The 22,500-nt window shown below is 44.9% G+C and overlaps 2 protein-coding genes across 2 annotated transcripts in view; one reads left to right on the top strand and one right to left on the bottom strand.

Annotated features, from left to right (window-relative positions):
• Nucleotides 1-14,286: 14,286 nt before the first annotated feature.
• Nucleotides 14,287-17,459, bottom strand: LOC138632210 (D(5)-like dopamine receptor). Its single transcript, XM_069717565.1, has one exon. It carries the CDS (start codon nt 17,395-17,397, stop codon nt 15,991-15,993), a length of 1,407 nt encoding a protein of 468 aa, XP_069573666.1. The 5' UTR covers nt 17,398-17,459; the 3' UTR covers nt 14,287-15,990.
• Nucleotides 17,460-21,513: 4,054 nt separating this feature from the next.
• ccser2b (coiled-coil serine-rich protein 2b) overlaps nt 21,514-22,500 on the top strand; it is a 27,965-nt gene continuing 26,978 nt past the window's right edge. The window contains exon 1 of the mRNA XM_069717615.1: nt 21,514-21,919. The gene's annotated coding sequence lies outside the window, so the exon portion shown is untranslated. The remainder of the gene's footprint in view (nt 21,920-22,500) is intronic.

Genomic DNA, 22,500 nt, shown 5'->3' with positions numbered 1-22,500 from the left:
ACGTGTGGAAGTCAGTGCTGATGTTGATCAAGAGACTGTGAATGCTTCCTCACGAAGGTCGTTGCTTCCTCTCTGTAGTTGTAATAATAATAATAATAATAATAATAATAATAATAATAATAATAACAACAACAACAACAAGTGTAGCTAATAGAAACACATAATAATAGCAGTAATTGTCGTAGCAGCCACGTTAACTTGATGGTGCATATTGATTGTGATGTAACCGGTCCCTCGCAGGATCTCTGTTCGTCAACGCCATCATCCATAAAAGCTTTGACGAGCGCCACGCCTACATCGGCAGGATGTTCGGCGCCGGGATTTACTTTGCCGAGAACTCGTTGAAGAGTAACCAGTATGTTCACGGGATCGGAGGAGGGACGGGCTGCCCGCCGCACAAAGACCGCTACTGCTACGTCTGCCACAGGTACGTTTTTTAAACGCAACCCGGACGTCACCGTCTCCGGTCCTCGCAGGCACCTGCTGCTCTGCAGGGTGACGCTGGGAAAATCCTTCCTGCAGTTCAGCGCCATGAAGATGGCTCATTCCCCGCCGGGTCACCACTCCGTCACCGGCCTGGCCGAGTACGTCATCGACAGAGGAGAGCAGGTCAGGAAGTCCACACACATGAACGTGAACACGACATTACCTAGCATTAGCTTTCATTACCGTTTAACGTCTCGGTTACACAATCTGGACCCTCGGTCGTCTTAGCTTCAGTTTTCCTCTGTAGGGCGGTCGTCTCCTACCGACGGCAGGATGACGAGTCGTCGTTGTGTAAGTGGAGAGCGGCAGCTTGTGTTCATACAATCGGACGTGTAACGTCTGCTGCCGAAACCAATAGCTGCTCAGAAGTGGTGCTTCACAATCCGGCATGAATAGATGTCCACTCAAGCAATCAGCGGTGCTACGAGTGTGTGAAATTACATGCGGCTTTAGAGCTGATAGCTGGAGAGCAGCTGGACTGAAAAGATGAAGAGGAAGCGGGAACATTAAAGCGAAGCTTTTTCACCTAAACGTGTCATTATATCAAATTTCCTGTTTTTCCTGCGAGCGCGCTGACGGCGATGCAGCAGGCTCAAAACATTGCTTTGGTTTCAATTTGGTTCTCTGCCGAACAATATTCGACGACTACAAGCCCGCTGTGTAAATCACGGAAACTCATATTTAAAAGATATTTCAAATGTTGAAAATTTTGAAATTTTATTGTTTTATAAAAAATATCTTATTGTGAATCTGATGCAGCAGCACGTCTCTATAAAGTTGTTCCAGGATCATGTTCACCACTGAGCTGCATCACTTCTTTTAACAACACTCTGGAAACGTTGGGGAACTGAGGAGACCAGTTTCTGGAGTTTAGAAAGTGAAGTGTGGTCCCATTCTGGCCTGATAGAGGATTTCAGCTGCTCAACAGTTCAGGGTACCCCTGGTCGTATTGTTCGTTTTATGATGCTCCAAATGCTTTTAATGGGTTACAGGTCTGGACCCATTTCAATGGATTATTATTAACTGTTCCTGAGCCCATGCAGTGATTTCCACGACATCATTATGGCTGTTTTTAATGCTGTGCCACCTGAGGGCCCAAAGATTCTGTTTTTATTTACATTTTACACATTGTCCCAACTTATCTGAAGTCTGTCTCGATATTAAGATGTGAGGAGACTTTAATTTATAGAAATCTGCTTTATATATATGAATAGTTTGTGGACTGCTCTAGACAGAGCTTTTACATTTGCCCATAGTGTTTGTTATTACTGTCAGTGAACGCCCCTCTGCTGCCCACAGGCCTATCCAGAGTACCTGATCACCTACCAGATCATGAAGCCTGAGGCGTCTGCAGACGGATGATGAGGAAGACGATGAAGAAGGAGTCTGAGGAGGAAAACACAAAGAAATGTAGAAGAATCAGTCGAGGCGTTGCTTCGCTAACTGCATGCACAAGGAAAAACTTTATTTATAAAATGCATAAAATATGTGGGTTTGTAGCAGATGTTTTTGCTATTTTTTTTCTATTGTTTGTTTTAAGCACTTTATTAACCGTGGGTTGTGTCATGACGTGATGTGACTGTTGATTTCTTCCTTCTGTCACTAAAACAGTGGCAGAAATCAGGGTGCCGCACTTTTAGAAAGGATGCGTCCGTTTGAACACGTCATCGCCGAACGCTTTAGAAGTTGGTGGTTAAATTTGGAACACGACAAAATGCTGAATTGGACTCCGTGATAAAACAGCATGTGATCTTTAAACTGGAGGAGATGAAAGTTGCTCCTCGTGATCTGAACGGTCACAAACGAAATCATCCTTTCTGAAGCGTTAATGGTTGCTCTCTCCTGGCCAATGATGCCAAAAACAACTTAATGTGTTGCCTGGCAACGTCCTAACAAGGTGACGTATTAATCTGATTTTATGGAGATGTTACTGTGTGTGTGTGTGTGTGTGTGTGTGTGTGTGTGTGTGTGTGTGTGTGTGTGTGTGTGTGTGTGTGTGTGTGTGTGTGTGTGTGTGTGTGTGTGTGTGTGTGTATATATGTATATATATTTATTTTTTTACAAGCATGTCAGTTTGTTTACATTTATAAAGTGGAAAATATCTCTTCTGAAGTCGTCTGACGACCTGGTTTTCTCAGAGGCTCAGTTCAATTCAAACTTTCTGAATCAGACTTCATGAAATGCAGCCTCTGATTGGTTCATGCTGGGACGATCAGCCAATCACAAGCATGGACATGATTATTGTCAGCTTAAGCCTCTTTTGAATAAATACAATCACACAAATGTTGTTTTACCTCCACAGAGGTATCCATGCTGCACCCAGACGGGCTTCACCTGGTTTCAGACCGGATTTCGGACTTCTTCTATTGTTATGTTTGTTGACATTTAGTAAATTGGATTAACCCTTTAGCATCTCTCCAGTTGCAAATGACTAGAAAAGGTCTTTTGACATGTTTGTTTGTTAGCTTAGACCTGCTTTATATTCTAAATATTTATATATGCATGGATGTGCTGAAAAAAAGATCCGTTATCGGCTTGTTTCTTAAGATTATGACAGATTTGTTTATACTAAGACATCCAAGACAGCAGTAACATGAAGGTTGACTCAATCTATTTGTTTTACTTTTTGCAACAGCGAACATCTAGTTGGACTGAATAGTTTTTCAGTTCAGGATCAGCTGAGCACGGAACAACAACAAAGCAAAGCCCGAGAACAACGATGAACTCCAGCTTCAGCTTCGTTCACCAAAAACCAAGTTGAGTTTGACATTTCTGTTGCTGCTAGCGTCTGGAGCAGCAACAGAAATGTCAAACTCAACTTCTTATTTTTCAGTTAAAAAAACAAATGAACCAAAGAGATGTGTAGAATTCACAGTAACGTTAGGTTGAAGAAACAGGTTCATTGATCTATTTGCCAGTTTTCAAAACTCTATTCAGAGTTTTGGCTGTAAACTTGAAGCTAGTAGCTTCCCCTGCGCTAATGCCGCATTCATGCTACGTTGGCAAACTGGTAGAATAAGTTGCACCAGATGAACGGGGTGTTATTACACATCTCCACACCTCCTCTTCATAAAATAAATCCTATCTGAGCAGAGCTTTACACGGCTGTTCAGGTTGTTGGTTTTAACTTCTGTTAGCTGACGGCAAACATCTGAGCTAACGTTAGAACATCAATCTTTTACCGTCACCAACTAACAGCAGCAACGTCTGTTGTTTAAAGAGTTTCTCTGGACTGACTGCATCCATTTCACTCCTGTTTAATATTTAGTTTTCCTGAACAGCGATTCAGAGGTCTGGAATCAAGCTAATTCAAACGCAAGTGCAACTGCCAGTTTCCTGCCCCTTAATTAATTAGCATCCTGATTTGATCATTTTCTATCTGGTCATAAATGAAGCCAGAGATTTGCACCACCTGGGATTTGACTACTTATTAATAATTGACATGATTGAAGTATGAAATGAAGTGCGGTAGTCGTCGTGTGCGTATCTGTAAACGCCGTCTGTTCAGTGCAGTCGTGACTGCAGCCTCGTCCTCGTCCTCGTCCTCGTCCAACCTGGAAATCCAAGATGCTTTGAGGACACCACCTGCCTTTTTTTTCTTTGTACATTCACAAAATGTTCAAATCGGACTGTAAAACAAAAAAATGAATATCATGTCTGTACATTTTGTCCGACTGTCCTGCTGTTGCGAGTTCTCCTCCTGACGTCTGCAGCTGAAGTTAATGGGCGTTAATGGCGACGCTTCGTGATGTCTGACTGAACTGTAGGTTTCATTCGTCAACGGGACCGTAAACATCCCGCCGACTCTACAGACAGACCGGTGGAATAAACAAAAGATTTCGGTTCCCTGCATCAGAAACTAACTCATCACAGCATTATTTCATGTTTGAAAAAGGTGAGGTAGATATTATTTAGGGAGGGATCTGAATTATTAAACATCATTGTAAATTTTGTCAACAAAGAAAATATGAATCTGGTGGTTTTCAATGTGGGTTTTATTTGATGAACTCAATTAAACCTTGTCCATCATTTATGGATGCAAAGAGCCCAAACTCCATCAGTTTTAGTTTATATGGAGTCCAATTACACAAAGAAAACAGGAAATTCTTGGTATTTTATAAACACATTTCTATGACCATGATTTTAATCTGAGATAAAGATGGTAAAAACATGATGAAACTAACTGTGTTGTGATATTTGACAGTGACACTGGTGGTTTATAAGTTAAAACAAATGTACCTTGATAGATTCCGGCATGTTGGATGGTTTTCAGCCATCATCGCTGGTCTGGTTTTTGTTTGCTGTTCAGTCTTTCATCGACAGCACCGGGATGTTTCCAGGGAGGTTGGACTCCTTTTCTGTTCAGCAGCAGAATAAATAAATGACTTCTTAATGATTCCTTTCAATGAGTTTCCATTGCATTTGTTTGACATTCCAAGAAATTAAAGGATTTGATCAGATATGTTAACTTATTTCACATAAATATTTTTGTGAAGGACAGATTATCATCCTCAGTCACCAAACTAAGGTTTTGTTTTTCTCATCTACAAATAGTCAATATTAAGAGAGAGACTGATGCTTCTGTAGGCGAGAGAACGTACAGACTGAAAGAAAAACTAATGGAGGCATCCACGCTGCAGAAATATTAATGAAATACACAATAAAAATGTTCAGATGGGGTATTTGCCAATTATAAATGAAGGATGATGATATTTTGTATGATAGCTCCAACACATCAAACACTCGTCCAAACAGCAACACTGACATCACCCGTTTGTTTATCTGGCAGTTTGTTCCTGGCGGCTGGTTTTTGAGCCAGAAGTGACCATATATGGACAAGTTGAGGAGCAAAGGGGGAATCTGACTAGGAACTTGAGGACACTATTAAATAAAATGTGAAAAAATTAAAACTGCCTTTTGCTGTGCGTGCATAGATGAAGTCACATGCACCTTATGCGTGGTGATAACTTCTAGAAGATGCTAACATTTTATCAAGCTAAAGTTATAAAGAAAAACTCTACATGACTAAAATTACAATATTAGCTCAACATCCAACCAAACAATGAACTTTCATGACCTCTGACCTTTCTGTAAACCTCAAACACATCACAACTCGTGAACTCAAGGCTGATATAAATTGAAAGTTCTGACATCATGAATACCACAAGAGGGCGCCTTTCATAGACTCTTCTCATGTACACAGTAAATACGACAACATTTGAACACAGCATCAGGATCAATTTCTTAAACTGCTGCACTGTTTTTCTGGCACCAATCACTAAAGTTGCAAACTTAAACGTGGATTACAAGTTTAATCTTCAGTGCATTTTACTGCCAAAATAAAGGACAAATAAGTTTTCATCATCAGATTTCTTGAATACTTTGACTCCCATACATTGAAATGGTTCCTGGCAGGCTGAAGAGCCATCACAGAGTTCACCCTGCAAAAGAAGAAAGGTTTGCAAGGATAATGCAGACAATAGTTCAGACTCGAGCTCGTTTTACCTCGTTAGACCTTCTTTGCCTCTTTGAACACAGACAACACTGTTGACTGGCCTTGTGCTTTTTCAGCGAGCTCGGTGACGGGGAAGTGGTCGAAGGTGTCCACGGAGTATTTAGAGCTGGAAAGGATTTCTCTTGCTCGCTGGTAACCATTTCTGGACTGGACAATGACGGATTGAGGAAACAGAGGGGGCGCCTCAACCATTCCAAGTGGCACCTCAGACTCGGACTCCCAGACTCTGAAGTCTGGGAAAGGACGAAGTTTCATGAGGTTGTTAATGAAGAGAGAGGCGGGAAAGCCCCCTGCAGGCTGCACATCCTGAGGAAGACCTGCAGGTAACCGGTATCCATGACACGCAGGACTGGAGGTTCCAGCAAGACCACTGTAGGAGGCAGACCCAACACCACCTACGCGTGAGGCTCCCGCAGCATCAATGTAGGAAGTAGATCCAGCGATAGAGCTCGAGGCGCCGCCGCCGCTGTAAGAAGGAGATCCAGCACCCAAGGATAACCTTGAAACCATGTTCCCAGGAGTGCCGGTGGGGTGTCCAACTTCAAGACGTGAAACTGGAGAGTCATAGAAGGGGTTGGATGCTGCCAAAGCTGAGCCCACATTTGAGCCTCCACCGGTGTTGGAAATGGTCTGGGCCTTCTTAACGGGACAAACCAGGTCCTCTGGGAACGAGCTGAAGAGGCACCGGGAGAGTCACTGGAATCGTACGTCACGACAAACCTGTTGGGCTCATAACTGGGTGAGGAATCCGCTGCAGCACTTTCAGCTCCTTGGCTGGACGGAGACTGGTTTCCAGTAGGAGAGCCGGGCTGTTGGGCAGCTTCTTCATACTGCAGGGATACAGACTCGAGGTTTGATGATCGAGGAGAAAGTCCACCAGCTGAGGGTGGAAATTAATGATTCAGTCTTTTGGGCCAAACCACATCCAGAGAGCTGAAAAATTACATCTGGAGAAGTTCAGGCTTTGCTGTTTGTGTTTGAACAAAAAACAAATAAGAGGACAAACATCAGCTACCATGAAAACAAGTTAGACATGTGCTTAGTTTGGGTTTGTCTTTAGAGACAGCTCACCTGGACTTGATGTAGGATAACAAGCACAAATGCTAAACAGCAGGCAGATCCAAGAAAACCTGCAAGACAGTTAGACTTCATTAACATCCCTTAAACATGTACTTCAGCTGTGAGGGTTGAGTCATACAGTCTCCAAAAAAACTAGCATCAGCTGACTCAGAACAGCAGTTTGTCCTCAGCCTGGTGGAGGTTGGTGGTCGAGAGGAGCTGCTCTGATATAGACACTCATCACACTCATTAAAGACACCATCAGAGGCCGAGCCTGTTTCCAGTGGACTAAGATTGTTTACTTACATAAAAGCAGTGAAAAATAAATCAAGTCTTCGTCCACATTTCTGAAAAAAGACCAATTAACTCTTGTTTCTATCAACTGCTAGTTTACAGAAGACTTGACAGTTGAATTGTTTTTTCCCAACTTTCCCACCAAAGGAAAACATTAAACTTAATATCTGATATTTAAACTTTTATTTAAAAGAAAGGTATTTATCACTAAGCGCTTTTCAGGTCGGAGGTCAGAAATTGTGTTGAGCTGAACCGATTGATGGACACTGAATGAGCACCAGGTGTAGTTAATGAGTGTGATCAGAGCAGCGCAGGTGGAGCAGCAGTATAAAAGGCCGGCAGCAGCTTCAGACCAGTAATAGCTCAAAGCTTCGACCTGCTGCGGGGGCCGACCTGCTGTGACTTAAACATGGTGCTTCAATTTGTTTTGAGGTGAGTAGCAATGTTTGGTTCCTCATGGTTTTTAGCTTGATGTTCTTGTAATAACTGGAACTTTCTATCTTAATAGGGTTTCTTGGATTTGCTTCTTGCTCTTTGGTACTGGATCTTGTTGCACTATAGTAAAAATACATGAGTCTGCAGACATTTCTTTGTACTTTGAGTCAACTGACTTAAAAACAACAACCTGAAGTCTAACTCTGATTACTGGTGCCTGACCAGCTCAATCTGGATATGCTGAACTCTAGTGATGGTGAGATGAAGCCTCATGAGGCATCGAACCACTTCAGCCAATTGGTTCCAGAAAGGGTTCATTTCTCGAAGCTTCATGTGAACACGAACCACCTGCTGGCCAAGTGTATAATGACAGGCAGCTGGATCTGAACCACATGTGATGCATTGAATGTTTGTGTCTGTTATGGCTGTTGGAAATGACTATGAATTACAAAAATGTATGACCAAATAATTTCTGTACATAAATTATCACATATGTGCATAATAAAATATCTTTTGAATGTATTCTGTGTGTAAATTTTCCCAAAATGGTAGTATCATATGATATGGCAGGTTGTGTAATCATGTTTTTCTGTCACTTTAGGAAAATGGCATGGGCTTAAGCAGGCAGAGGACAGTGGAAGTGTTTGTGGAACGAGGAAGAGGGGACTGAATATGCTTGTGTAACTTGGACAATGATGTACAGGACAGGGGACATTTTATTCATTTTTATTCAGAAATAACAGTTTCTCAACAGTTTTTGGTTTTGTCGATGTCCACATGTCAGAAGTAAAGCTAACAGCAGCCACCTTTTCCACTTTAGCCTTCTCCTTCTCCTTAGCTGACTCATACTTGGCCTCCACCGTGGCCTTCAGAGCCTAAAGGAAAAAATATATAGTGCTGAACTGTGAGACACAATAAAGTACTCATTTGTTTCATGCATGCACCCATACATACCTGCCCTGTAGGGAGGACATAATTAGGATCCAGTTTGGACACAAATGCCCTGAATCCAACATCATCCACAATACTGAAGGCCTGTGTGTCCTTCACTATCATGGAGACGAGGGCTTCATCCAGCTCTTGTTTTCTGGTGGCTGGTTAAAAGAGAATAAATACAGTGTCTGTTACCTGTCTTTATTTGCACAATAAACAAAAGTGAACAGGGAAAAATTGTGATGGTGCATTTGTAATATTGTAATGACTTACCTTGGCTGGGTGAAGCTCCAGTTTCCTCCTTATTCTCATGCAAGGCACGGTAACGCCTCAGCATGGATGAGGTGTTGTTATTGTACCCCAACTCCTTGGAGCACAATAAACACCTCACCTTTGAATCAAATAAGAAACTGTGAAAAATACAGTTCTTGATAAGCAAACCTAATGTGTCTGAAATAGAGTTAGATTTAGCTTACCTTATTAGGAGTTATCAAATCAAAGTGTTCCCACAGGGGAAATCCTCCTCTTCCCAGCTGGCTCCATCTTATCACCTCCTTCTCTCCTCACTCTCCTAAATCTCCAAACTATCTCTCTCTCTCTCTCTCTAAACTCTCCAAACTATCCAAACTCTCAACTGACCTCAACTCTCCACCAACAACCCACATTTTGAATGGAGCCTGAGGGGTTTATGTTGCCGTCAAACCTCCCGGCAAAATCTGAACCACTTCCCGAAGCAGTCACGTGGTACAGCCGGCAGCGAGGCTTCGGACGTCATCATTTTTGGCTCCTCCCCTAAATGAAGCAAGCCTTGACACGCGCTTCGAGGACACGCCCCCTCCGTTACTCCACACACGCTTCGAAGCGTCGGCACATCTCGTAACATCACTACTGAACTCCCAACCCCTAAATGATTGTGGAAGTGTTGGTTTCTGTTGCTGCCAAAACTGAACATTGAATTTTATTCAGCTTCTTCTGCTAAATGACATTTTACTCCTTATTTCAATCAATTCCAAGTAGAAATTTTTGTCTACTTTATCATGCATCTACAAGCTCCTAAATAACTCTTTTTAACCTAATGTCTCTGGATCCAGTTCAAACAGGTTCTCATGGAGCATCTACTGGAGGACTTGGTGCTGGCTCTCATCTTGTTGGTGTTGCTGGAACCTCAGTCTACGGTGGCGTTGAAAGTTCTGGCTTTGGCGCTACTGGGTCTGTTTCCTCTGGTGCTGCTGGAAGTTCTGGCTTTGCGTCTCATGCATTCCCAGTTATGGGATCCCGTTACAACACCTGGGTTGAAGGGCGTGCTCCTGGCTCAATGAACCTCAGGAGGTGGATGCGGCTTCGTCCCAACGCCAATCCCTGGGAGACGGCTGAGATGCAGCTGGGAATGGTTGCGCCTGAAGCTCGGGGATCTTCCTCCTACATCGTTCAGTCCAGCAATGGCTACCAGCGAGCAAGAGAAGCCCTTTCCAGCTCCAAATACTCCCAAGATACCTTCGACCACATCCCTGTCCTGCAGCAGGAGCAGGTGACCGGGGTTAAAGGAGGAGCCAAGAAGGGCTGTTGAGGTGAAAAGCAACTTGATCTAAACTCTGGAGTTTATAAATCTGAACTGTGCAGGTGACTGATGTGTTTCTGTCTCCTGCAGGTGAAACTGATCAGCAGAACTTCAACTCTCCAAGAACCTTCATGTTCAATAAAATAACAAAAAACATCAAGTCTACTTGTGTCTTGTATTTAGGGCTTTCGTGCCAGTTTCTTTAACGGTTGCTTCTTGGAACTGAAACGCGAGCTTTGCTCTTTGGGTTTCTTTATCCTAAACTCCAGTAATTCAGCTGAACCAGCTGTTGAAAGGAAACTCCTGTAGTATGTGTCTGAACCATGTAAATTCAACTCGCTTTGTAGACTTGTTCCCCATTTCAACGACCGTTCCCCCCCCACCCTCCTCTATCCACGTACAAATGGTCCAACTCGCCTGCTTCATCTTCCTGTTTTAGATGGTTTTTGCATTTTGTAAAACTTTAATCCAAAAGGCTGTTCATTTTGCAGAAATGCAACATTTGTCTGCTGACATTCCTAAAATAAAAGCTCCACTGTGGTCCTCGCTGGAACACGTGAACCCTGCTGGGTTACTGCGTGTTGATCCTGGTGAGGACGTCTTGACCTGTCGGCGTTGCCAGATTTGACACTAATAAGTCTGTGCTAATAAAAGCCATTTCTTAGGAAAGGGGTTCCTGCAGTTTGGATGTCTGTGCCTTGTTTCTGAAGGTTTTAAAGCATCCTTTGACCTTAAACATCAACTTCCTGTGTAATGGTGAAACATCAAACTTTGTTGCATCTCCATGGCGATGCCCTTTGACAAAAACACTCAGGCTTCTCAATATACCGTCAGCAATGGCTTAAAGATATTGCGACCCAATTTGAGGTTCATGTGATCAACCAGTTTGAAGAAGCACATAAGTATGAAAAATGTTTCCTTTTGACAGTAGGTGGCGCTATGACTGAATATGACCATGCTGATGTTTTCAGGTTGAGACTTTTATCAAACACGTAAAGCAGTTTAGGGTGTGCTAGCGAGCCATTTGGCCACGCCCATGTTAGAAACCATGTAATTTTTCACCAGGACTGACGCGCGTGTCAAGTTTCATGAGTTTTTCAGTATTTTAAAGACGCCAAAAAAGCATCTCGTCAGGATGAGAAGAAAAAATTTAATTTCTTGCATTACAATAAAAATACAAACATACTTATTAGTCAGTGTTTGTTTCTCAAAGGGAGGCACAATAAGGCAGGTTGTCGTGTTTGAATTATGAAATTATTATCCTTTCAATTTGGTGCTTCATATTTCCCCTCCATGTGTTTGCGTAAATTGTCGCCACAAACAACTTGAACATCTTGAAGAGAATAAACACTGTCCGCCCTTCCAGCCGATCCACTCTAGTGTCGTTTGGAAGACCTGTCCGCCCTTCCAGCCGATCTACTCTCGTGTCACGTGGAAGACCTGTCCGCCCTTCCAGCCGATCCACTCTAGTGTCGTTTGGAAGACCTGTCCGCCCTTCCAGCCGATCTACTCTCGTGTCACGTGGAAGACCTGTCCGCCCTTCCAGCCGATCCACTCTAGTGTCGTTTGGAAGACCTGTCCGCCCTTCCAGCCGATCCACTCTAGTGTCGTTTGGAAGACCTGTCCGCCCTTCCAGCCGATCCACTCTAGTGTCGTTTGGAAGACCTGCCCGCCCTTCCAGCCGATCCACTCTAGTGTCATGTGGAAGAGCGTCGTGCTGAGCTGAAGTGACTTCAGAGGAATGAAATGAGGCTGCGGCACAAACACGTCCTTCTTCTGCTGCCGGAGATGAAAGTGGAGCGAGTGTGTCAGAAGGGGCTCTTAAGGCCGGTCGCGTGTTTGTTGTCGGTTTCGCTCCCCTGACCTTTGACCTCCGACCCGGACTGATGATGCAGGCGGCGGCGTTTTGGAACAATGGCTTCAAACAGTGAGAGGCGGCGGTGTGACAGTCAGAAGACGACCTGTGATCTTGTGTGATTTCATGGAGATTTTTATTCGACGTACAATCTGGTTTTCTGTGTTTTAACAAAGTCGACGAGAACCAAAAGAGACGATAAGAAACCGTTGAGGTGTCGAAGTTCAGGCACAAAACAGTCATCGGTCTACATCGACGACTCATATTCTCCACGTCCGCTCTGCAGGTGGACACAGAAAAGTAAACAACTGTGTGATAAAGGAATAACGGAGCAGCTACAACTCTGTTGTGGAAATCATTGCATGGGCTCAGGAATAATTCTGAAAACCATTATCTGCTCCTCTACAAGCAGACTTCGTTCAGACTTAGACCTTCAGATGAATCTGGTCCTGAGCTGCCTCGACCAGCTGCTGTGAACAAGGACGGACGTGAACAAGAAGATCTGGAAACCCTCAAAGCCCAAAACCACGTAGATGATGGACAGAAAGGTCCGAACAGTCAGAGAGCTGAGGACAGCGTGACGGTGTGTTTCCTCCGTCCTCCTCCGTCTGACAGGAGGCTGAATGTTCACCGGTTCTAACCCGATCCATCTGGATCCACAGAGTTGCTGTTCCACCTGCTCCACCTGTTCCACCTGTTCCACCTGCTCCCCCTGCTCCCCCTGTTCCCCCTGTTCCACCTGCTCCACCTGCTCTCCCTGCTCCCCCTGTTCCACCTGCTCCCCCTGCTCCACCTGCTCTCCCTGCTCCCCCTGTTCCACCTGCTCCCCCTGCTCCCCCTGTTCCACCTGCTCCACCTGCTCTCCCTGCTCCACCTGTTCCACCTGCTCCCCCTGCTCCCCCTGTTCCCCCTGTTCCACCTGCTCCACCTGCTCTCCCTGCTCCCCCTGTTCCACCTGCTCCCCCTGCTCCACCTGCTCTCCCTGCTCCCCCTGCTCCACCTGCTCCCCCTGCTCCCCCTGCTCCACCTGCTCTCCCTGCTCCCCCTGTTCCACCTGCTCCCCCTGCTCCCCCTGTTCCACCTGCTCCCCCTGCTCCCCCTGTTCCACCTGCTCCCCCTGCTCCCCCTGCTCCCCCTGTTCCACCTGCTCCCCCTGCTCTCCCTGCTCCCCCTGCTCCCCCTGTTCCACCTGTTCCACCTGCTCTCCCTGCTCCCTGTTTCACCTGCTCCACCTCCTCCCCCTGCTCCACCTGCTCCCCCTGCTCCCTCTGCTCCCTCTGCTCCCCCTGCTCCACCTGCTCCACCTGCTCCCTCTGCTCCCCCTGCTCCACATGCTCTCCCTGCTCCCCGTTTCATCTGCTCCACCTGCTCCCCCTGCTCCACCTGCTCCCTCTGCTCCCCCTGCTCCACATGCTCCCCCTGCTCCCTGTTTCACCTGCTCCACCTCCTCCCCCTGCTCCGTTTCACCTGCTCCACCTGCTCCACCTGCTCCCCGTTTCACCTGCTCCCCCTGCTCCACCTGCTCCCCGTTTCACCTGCTCCACCTGCTCCCCGTTTCACCTGCTCCCCCTGCTCCACCTGCTCCCCGTTTCACCTGCTCCACCTGCTCCACCTGCTCCCCGTTTCACCTGCTCCCCCTGCTCCACCTGCTCCCCGTTTCACCTGCTCCCCCTGCTCCACCTGCTCCCCGTTTCACCTGCTCCCCCTGCTCCACCTGCTCCACCTGGAATGAAATGCATTGAAATCAAACATGGAAAAATTTAATTTGGGAAATTGTTGATTTATTGTCAACAACAGCTGTTAGTTTGTTGAGTTTAGCTGTTGAATAACGAACAGATTGAACGTCCGTTTGATCCGCGGACTCTCCGACAGAAACGGCCTTCGGTCACCTGAAGAGGTAATTAGACCCCCAAACTAATGATGTAATTGTTATTAAGGATCCTCCTCCTCTATCGGTGCCTTTAACATATGAAAGGTCGAAACACTCACATCAAACAACTCGGTTCAAAATGTCACTCGATCGCTGAATGAATTACTGAATGAATCAACGACAGGCCGTCGGCCTGCGGACGCAAAGATGTACGGAAATAACAATTAAAACCACAGCGATGAAATAAAATAACTAAATCAAGTTTGATTGAGTGTTTTTGTCTTTATTACAGCAGATTAAAATCACCTCGTTTCACATCGTGGTTGAAACCGTTCATTTGGACGATTGAACCATCGCGGTACATTCGTCACGTTGACATCGTAAAAAGCGTCTGAATTATACGTGAGCGGTTTAATGGACGTACAGACGAATACATGGAGAACTTTACGTTACGTGTTCGATCGTAGCCGCCGAGGACTTGTTGTTTTTTAGTGTTTTTGGTTTGTTCGCACGAAAGTCAGGACGCTCCATGTTCGTGAGGGAAATATCTGGAGAACGCCTCGAGATAACTTCTTCAAGCTTGGCCCAAACGTTCGCTCAGACTCAACGAGGAACTCGTTCAATTTTGGAGGGCAAAGGTCGCTGTGACCCTAAAAAAACCGTGTTGGTAGCTATAACTCAAGAATTCATGCGCGAATTAGAACACAATTTTACAGAAATGTTCAACAGGATGAAAAGATGAAGCGATGACATTTTATATTTACTTGTAAACTGGTTTCAGACTCGTTTTTTTAACCCGTTTTCGGCTGTTTTGTAGTTCAGGATTGGTTTAGTGAACTGGTTTTTCAAGGCTGATAGTGGACTTTGTTTAAACTAGTTTAAACTGGTTTTTGATAAGTTGAGGAGGGTTTTTAACTCGGTAAGTTTATGACTTTTCTTAAACTGGTTTGGGCCTCGGTTCTGGACTGGTTTTGATCCGTGTTGGGCTACTTTTAGACTTTTGGACTGCCATTATTCAGCAGCATAGCTGAGGAGCAAAAGGGGAAATGTTCGTGAAGGTGATATCTGAAGAACACCTCGAGGGAACTCGATGAACTGATTCAAATTTGGTGTTTAAAGGTAAAAAAAAAACCCACATGTATTTGCCGTTACTCAAGAATCCCTCATTCATTTTAACAAAATTTCACACGTATGCCTAACGAGGAGGTTCTGTCTTTGTTTTGAGACTTTTTAAAAAATTTATTTTAAAAGCAAATTTCCTTAATCAGTAAAAATATTTGAACTGAGAATAAAACATTTTGGATGACAAATTTAAAAATTCTCCTGAACAGTTTTGTTTGCTGCCACAAACACACATTATTATCCTGTGAGCCTTTTTAAAGGTTTTTCTTTTATTTAACTAAATAATAATTCACTTGAAACTTCTCTTGTTGTAACATGTCACTTTATGTCACAATTAAAACTTTTCTTGTATTTCTTCGTATAACATGAAACGTTTTTTTTGTAGTATTTCCAAACATTTCATGAAGGCAGAAATACAAATTATTTCTCAAACAGACAGGAAGTATATGGTAAAAAGATGTTTGATCAAATTCAACTGACAGCAGGTCAGATGACATTATTAATTAGAAAGAGTTTGACAGTCGATCAGATGAATAAATATTTATTCTAAAGATCAGTCGAAGGCTGTTAGTGTTTCAAATGAATGTGAATGACACTTAAAAATCGGATGGTCCGACAAACGATAACCGGCTGCACGTATCCAGCACATAATTTAGATTTAACGTCAGTATTTGAAGAAGGTTTAAGTCTGAGTCTGAACTCAGAAAACAGATTTTATATCCTGTTGGTATAAAAATCCATCAACTGAAACCAGAGGATGAGAACGACCAGCAGGAGGTCAAAGGTCAGCCACATCCCTGCTCCCGGTGCACTAAAGGGGCGGGGCCACAGCCGAACAAAAGATGTGATCGTCCTACAGGAGTTTACAGGTCCTGGATCTGACCCGGGATGACGTAACAGTCGGCGGGTCCGGAGGAGTTGAAGGGCATCATGTCCAGAGAAATCTCCGCCTCGCACTCGTACTGCAGGATGGCGGGCAGCAGCAGGTTCCGGTGGGTCCGGGATTCGTCGGACAGGACGGACTCCTTGTCGAAGTTCTGCTCCGGGTCTCCTCCCCCCGCGGTGTGACGCGGCGCCAGCAGCCTCTGCGCCATGCCGGCACCCGGCGCGGCGCACGCCTCCTTCTGCATGGTGGTGTCGTGGTGGTAGGACACCAGCTCGTTGCTGAAGTCCACCGTCTCCACCGCGGAGCTGGAGCAGTACTTGTTGCAGCCCAGGATGGTGGAGAAGGCCTTCCGGAAGTCGGCGTTGAAGGCGTAGATAACGGGGTTGAGGGAGGAGTTGGCCCAACCGAACCACACGAAGATGCTGAAGGTGGTGTCGCTGACGCACGGCGGCGCGCCGAGCTGGTCCGGGTCGCAGAACGGAACCACGCAGTTGAGGACGAAGAAAGGCAGCCAGCAGAAGACGAACACCCCCATGATGATGGACAACGTCTTCAACACCTTCGTCTCCCTTTTGAAGGACGTCTTCAGCGCGCTCTCGTCCTGCGTCGAGGCGCGGTGCCGCTGGTTTTGCGCACGAGGCCCCGCCGCCCTCTCCAGGGACGAGATCCGTCTGATCTGAGTTTGAGCGATGCGGAAGATGCGCGTGTACGTCCCCACCATGATCACCACCGGGATGTAGAAGCTGATGAGGGACGAGGAGATGGCGTAGGTCCGGTTCAGGCTGGCGTTGCAGTCCTCCGGGTCGTCCGCCGTCGAGTTGTCCGCGCGGTGCCAGTTGAGCTGCACGGGGATGAAGGAGATGAGGATGGAGAGCGTCCACGCGACGCCGATCATCAGGAAGGCAAAGCGGCGCGTCATCTTGCGCTCGTACCTGAAGGGGCTGGAGATGGCCCAGTAGCGGTCCATGCTGATGATGCACAGGTTGAGGATGGAGGCGGTGGAGCACATGATGTCGAAGGCCACCCACGTGTCGCAGAAGCGGCCGAAGAGCCAGACGCCGGCCACCTCGGACACCGCGCGCCACGGCATCACCAGCACCGCCACGAACAGGTCGGACACCGCCAGCGAGATGACGAAGGAGTTGGTGACTTTGGAGCGCAGATGGCGGAACTTGATGACGGCGGCGCAGACCAGAGTGTTGCCGAGCAGCGTGGACACGATCAGGACGCACAGGACGCAGCCGGTCAGCGCGCGGAGGCTCAGTCCTCCGCCCGGCCCGGGGCTGTCCGCTCCCGCTGTGACCACCCGGCTCTGGTCCCGGTGGTCCCGGTGGTGTATGTGGACCCGGTGCTGGGTCTGACTCTCATTGTGAAAACTCTCCATGGATACAGAGTCATGACACCGTTATCTGTCCTGCAGCTCCAAACTCTCCGACACGAAGAAGAACCCTCCTACAGGTCCAGAACCGAGCCGGACACTGAGACCTCCACCCACCCACTCAGACCAGGTGACTCCCCTCAGACGGACTGAAGCTGCACGAGACCCTCCGCGCTTTAACAGCCTGTTAAACTCTCCAACCTTTTACATATTCACATATTCAGAGGATCGTTTTAAATGCAGTCAGAAGATGAGGATTATATTTAAGAAGCATCACAACAGGAAACGTTTCTTTCTCTGGACTCTAAATGTCTGAATAATTATTCATGATTAATCATGTTTACAGCAACAGGAGGAGAAAAGGCATCATTTCAAAAACTTGAAAACAAAACAAAAATATTCTCAGTCTGTCAGAAAAAAAAAGTCCTGTAATTTGTTTTCAGTCCCAAATTTACTCCACATAAACTGACTGTTCATAAAATATTTATTCTCTTTGAAAATGTTGAGCTCATTTCTTGTAAAGTTGAATTCAATAACTTGATATTTATCCATAAACTGCAAGCTAGCCATTATTTTCATATCAAAATGTCTGATGTTGATTTTCTGTACAAGATTTTTCATAACAAATATTGACAGAGGCTCATAATTGTTACCTGAAAAGTATTATATTAATGCAGACAAATGTCACTTACTACAGATTATAACATGGAAATATTTCTGCTGTTACATTCATGTAAACTTCTCACACTTTTAACAGTTTTTAAATGATTGTTTAGTTTGTAATAAAAAACAAAAAGTCAGAAAACTGTGAGTCTAAAGAGTCAAACAGCTTCAACACAAAATAATTAAAAGAATTGAAAAGAAAAACATCATGTTCCCATTTGAGAAGCTCAAACCGTCAATTAATTGATTTATTGGCGGTTGAATCTGAAAAAAACCTCCATTATATTTTATGTTCTGTTTAATCACATCAATGAAGTGCAGAAAAATTAAACAGAAAATACTTTAAACTCAGTAGATAATATTAAATGCAGCAGCGACAGTAAAGGAAAGCGAACTCTGCCCTCTAGTGGAGAGAAAATATAAAACACCAAAAAATACATTAGATTTCAAGAATATTGTAATAATTCAGAAACAACAGCCTTATTCTGACCTCTCCGATACAAACACGGATTATTATAACAATTGACCAATAACTGCACATCTGTATTTGATCTTATTTTAATTTTATGCATTTAATTTGTGTTTCTTATTTTTAAATGATATTTCAACATGATGTTGTCCTCCAGTCGTGATCAGAAGACTGATCAACTCAAACACTCATATCAGGAACCCGTAAACACAAAACGCTTTAAAAACCCCAAAGCAGTCACGAAACTATCATCTAATAAATCCAAGTTTAGCAGCAGTTTCTAAGATCAAAGAATCATTCGTGCTCTCCGGACGGACCGGCAGCAAACGGGACGTTTCCGTTTCACCTGACGTCATCGAGCGTCGTTCAAAACTTCCGGGGTCTGTCGTCACGTGATTTATAAATATGTAATGCGAATGAAAAAAAAGAAGAAGTTTAACTCCTAAAAATATGAAAGTAAAGTAAACAAGAAGCGGTTTCAGCTACAGTCTGTAGTTTTAGACTGCATTGAAAAGCATTTTTTTTTTATTAATTTACATAATCGCGCTACATTGACTTCCGGTCTGAAGGAGTTTCATTCCGGAGGTTCCTTAATTCTCAGAAACGAAACTACGTTCAGGAGAAAAGTTTGATGGAAACTAAGTTTGTGAAGCAGAGTTGAAATCTAGCAATTTTAATTGAAGCAGATGAATCTTTGATTAGTGTAGGAAGTTGATAGTAGGTTTTTTTTGTGGTTGTATTTTTTCAGTCCTGCAACTTCAAACATGGTTGTTCAGTTTCCCTTCGTGAACTCAAACATGTCTACAAATCTGAAACATTTACATGAGACTGACAGGATTTAAATTCCAGGAGGAGCCGCCAGGTGGAGCCAGAGAGCAGCATTTTGTTGGTGACAAGAATTAAAGCCACTGAAAGAGTTTCAACCCCTCTTTAAACAGCCAACACTAAAACTGAATATTTCAATGTAGTTCAAAGTGACACGAGAACAAGTAGACTTGATTTTTTGTTTTGTTATTTTATTGAACATGAAGGTTCTTGGAGAGTTGAAGTTCTGCTGATCAGTTTCACCTGCAGGAGACAGAAACACATCAGTCACCTGCACAGCTTAGATTTATAAACTCCAGAGTTTAGATCAAGTTGCTTTTCACCTCAACAGCCCTTCTTGGCTCCTCCTTTAACCCCGGTCACCTGCTCCTGCTGCAGGACAGGGATGTGGTCGAAGGTATTTTGGGAGTATTTGGAGCTGGAAAGGGCTTCTCTTGCTCGCTGGTAGCCATTGCTGGACTGAACGATGTAGGAGGAAGATCCCCGAGCTTCAGGCGCAACCATTCCCAGCTGCATCTCAGCCGTCTCCCAGGGAGACGAGGAAGGATGAAGCTGCATCCACCGCCTCATGAACCGGCCAGGAACTGATCCTGCAGACCACTGGTTGAAACTGTTTGTAGCAACTGTGTTTGGGTTACGACCAAAGCCAGTTGCTTCAGCAGCACCAGATCCAGCAGCACCGTAGGAACCAGATCCAGCAGCATCGTAGGAACCAGATCCAGCAGCATCATCGGAACCAGATCCAGCAGCATCATCGGAACCAGATCCAGCAGCATCATCGGAACCAGATCCAGCAGCACCGTAGGAACCAGATCCAGCAGCATCATCGGAACCAGATCCAGCAGCACCGTAGGAACCAGATCCAGCAGCACCGTAGGAACCAGATCCAGCAGCACCGTAGGAACCAGATCCAGCAGCATCGTAGGAACCAGATCCAGCAGCACCGTAGGAACCAGATCCAGCAGCATCGTAGGAACCAGATCCAGCAGCACCATAGGAACCAGATCCAGCAGCATCGTAGGAACCAGATCCAGCAGCACCATAGGAACCAGATCCAGCAGCATCATAGGAACCAGATCCAGCAGCACCATGGGAACCAGATCCAGCAGCACCAAGCCCTCCAGTGGAGGCTCCATCAGAACCTGTTTGAACTGGATCCAGAGACAGATTTAAAAGGCAGGATGAATTGAAACCTGTGAACAGCTACGTAGTTTCACTTGGAATCGGTTTAAAGTACATTGAGAAAAACATCATCCAGCAGATGAAGTCGGTCAGTCAGGTCTGAAATAAACCTGAACATGTCTTACAGCAACAGAAGCTAAAAATCTACAACCTTCTTGCACATTGAACAAATTTAGAAGTCAACATACTTTAAAGCCAGTTGAGTAAAAGCACAGAAACATCTGCAGACTCACTTAGTTTTACTGCAGGGTAACAAGATCCAGCGCTGAAGAGCCAGAAGCAAATCCAGGAAACTCTGTGAAGTTAAAGAGCTCCAGTAAATACAAGCACATGAAGCCAAAAAGACCCACAAAGCAGCAAACAACACAACTCACCTGAGAACTACCTGAAGCTCCATGTTGAACTGACAGAAGAAGACCAGGCGACACAACTCCACTACAGCAGGTGGAGGCTGGAGACAGAAACTGTATGCTGTGACTGCTGCTCCACCTGCACTGCTCTGATCACACTCATTAACTACACCTGGTGCTCCATCAGGTGCTCCATCAAGGCAGACAAAGGGAAATCCTTTCGCTAATTTAATTAAGAGTTTTGTTGCCCTTTAGGAGTCTCTGCTCAGGAATCAAGGTAACGTTTACTCAGTGGTACGTGGAGAATATACTCTTCATTTAAGCCCCTAATTGTTTTAACAGCAGCAGATATAAAGAAAACTGGACCCAAAATGGAGCCCTGAGGTCCTCCACAGGAAGTCAACAACTCTTGAGACTTTCATTCAGATATGTGTTTATTTAACTGAATCAGAGGCAGTTTGATTATTTATCAATAAAATAAAAACAGCCTCGACGTCATCAACTCATCTACCGGAAGTCAACTACTCCCGCTGTAAACCTCCCTGGCCACGAAAGGGTTATGTTTACAGCAAAGCCCGTGACGTCAGAGTCAGCTGTGCCTTCGTGCAAGCGCCGCCCGCGTGCCCGTGTCAGTACGTGTGTGTGGATGATTCAGCAGCAGACCCAGCGGCTCTAAACGGATCTCAGGCGGACGAACGGCTTTTTTTTGGACACTTTTGTTGTGAACAGGGGCGCGCGGAAGGGTTAGAAGGACCCCCCCCCCCCCCCCGTGCAGGTGACACCGATCAGCCGGAGACCCCGTGGTGATCGTTTTTTCCAACCAGGCCGAGGAGCGCAGCGCCGCAGAGAGGCTGCCGCGGCGTCCTTCACCATCTTTTAAATCGCTGTTTATCGGGACTTTTACAATCTGCTGTCTTTTATCAGACTCCGTCCGGTTGGATTTAATAAAGAAACAACAACCATCCGGCTGCTTCCATTCAAACACCTCGTACTTCCACATTTCCGCGTTTGGACGTCTGATGCTCCGTGTGTCCGGCAGGTGAGTCGGAGTCTCTCCACCCGCAGAAAACTGCAGATATCCGCATTAAAATGTCACTTCAACACATCTATGTTCATTTATAAGGACACATACAGATATATGACACCGCACACATTAATATCTACTCATATTAATGGTTAAAAACACATTACACCATTACAGCGCGTTCAGATGAAAATGGAGTTTTTTTTTAACGGAGTTCTGAATAGAGAGCTCTGTGAAATTTACAGTCCAATATATGTAGTCATAAGCAGTTAAAGTCCTTTATGCAACATTTTACTACTAAATTATCAAAGTACCAAAAGGATAGACTGAATTAACGGTTGCAACTAAAACATATTTTCATTATTTATTGATTTGTAGTTCATTTCTTCATAAATTAACCAATAAAAAGTCAAACAAATTTGCGATTAATTGTTTAAATCAGTAAATCAAGCTTTCGATTTTTACAGAATTTTACATCTGTGGACTAATAATTTCTTAAAAGAAACAAATATTTTCTGTTTCCAGTCTCTGAAATGTGAGAATTTGATTCATTTCTTTGTTACAAATGAAACTTAATTGAATATTTACATTTTTTT

Source organism: Brachyistius frenatus, unplaced genomic scaffold (assembly GCF_029030835.1).
Source record: "Brachyistius frenatus isolate BFR_SWC_R1_liver_20210118 unplaced genomic scaffold, ASM2903083v1 Contig_177, whole genome shotgun sequence".
Taxonomy (NCBI): domain Eukaryota; kingdom Metazoa; phylum Chordata; class Actinopteri; family Embiotocidae; genus Brachyistius; species Brachyistius frenatus.
This window is presented reverse-complemented; position numbering and strand designations above follow the sequence as displayed.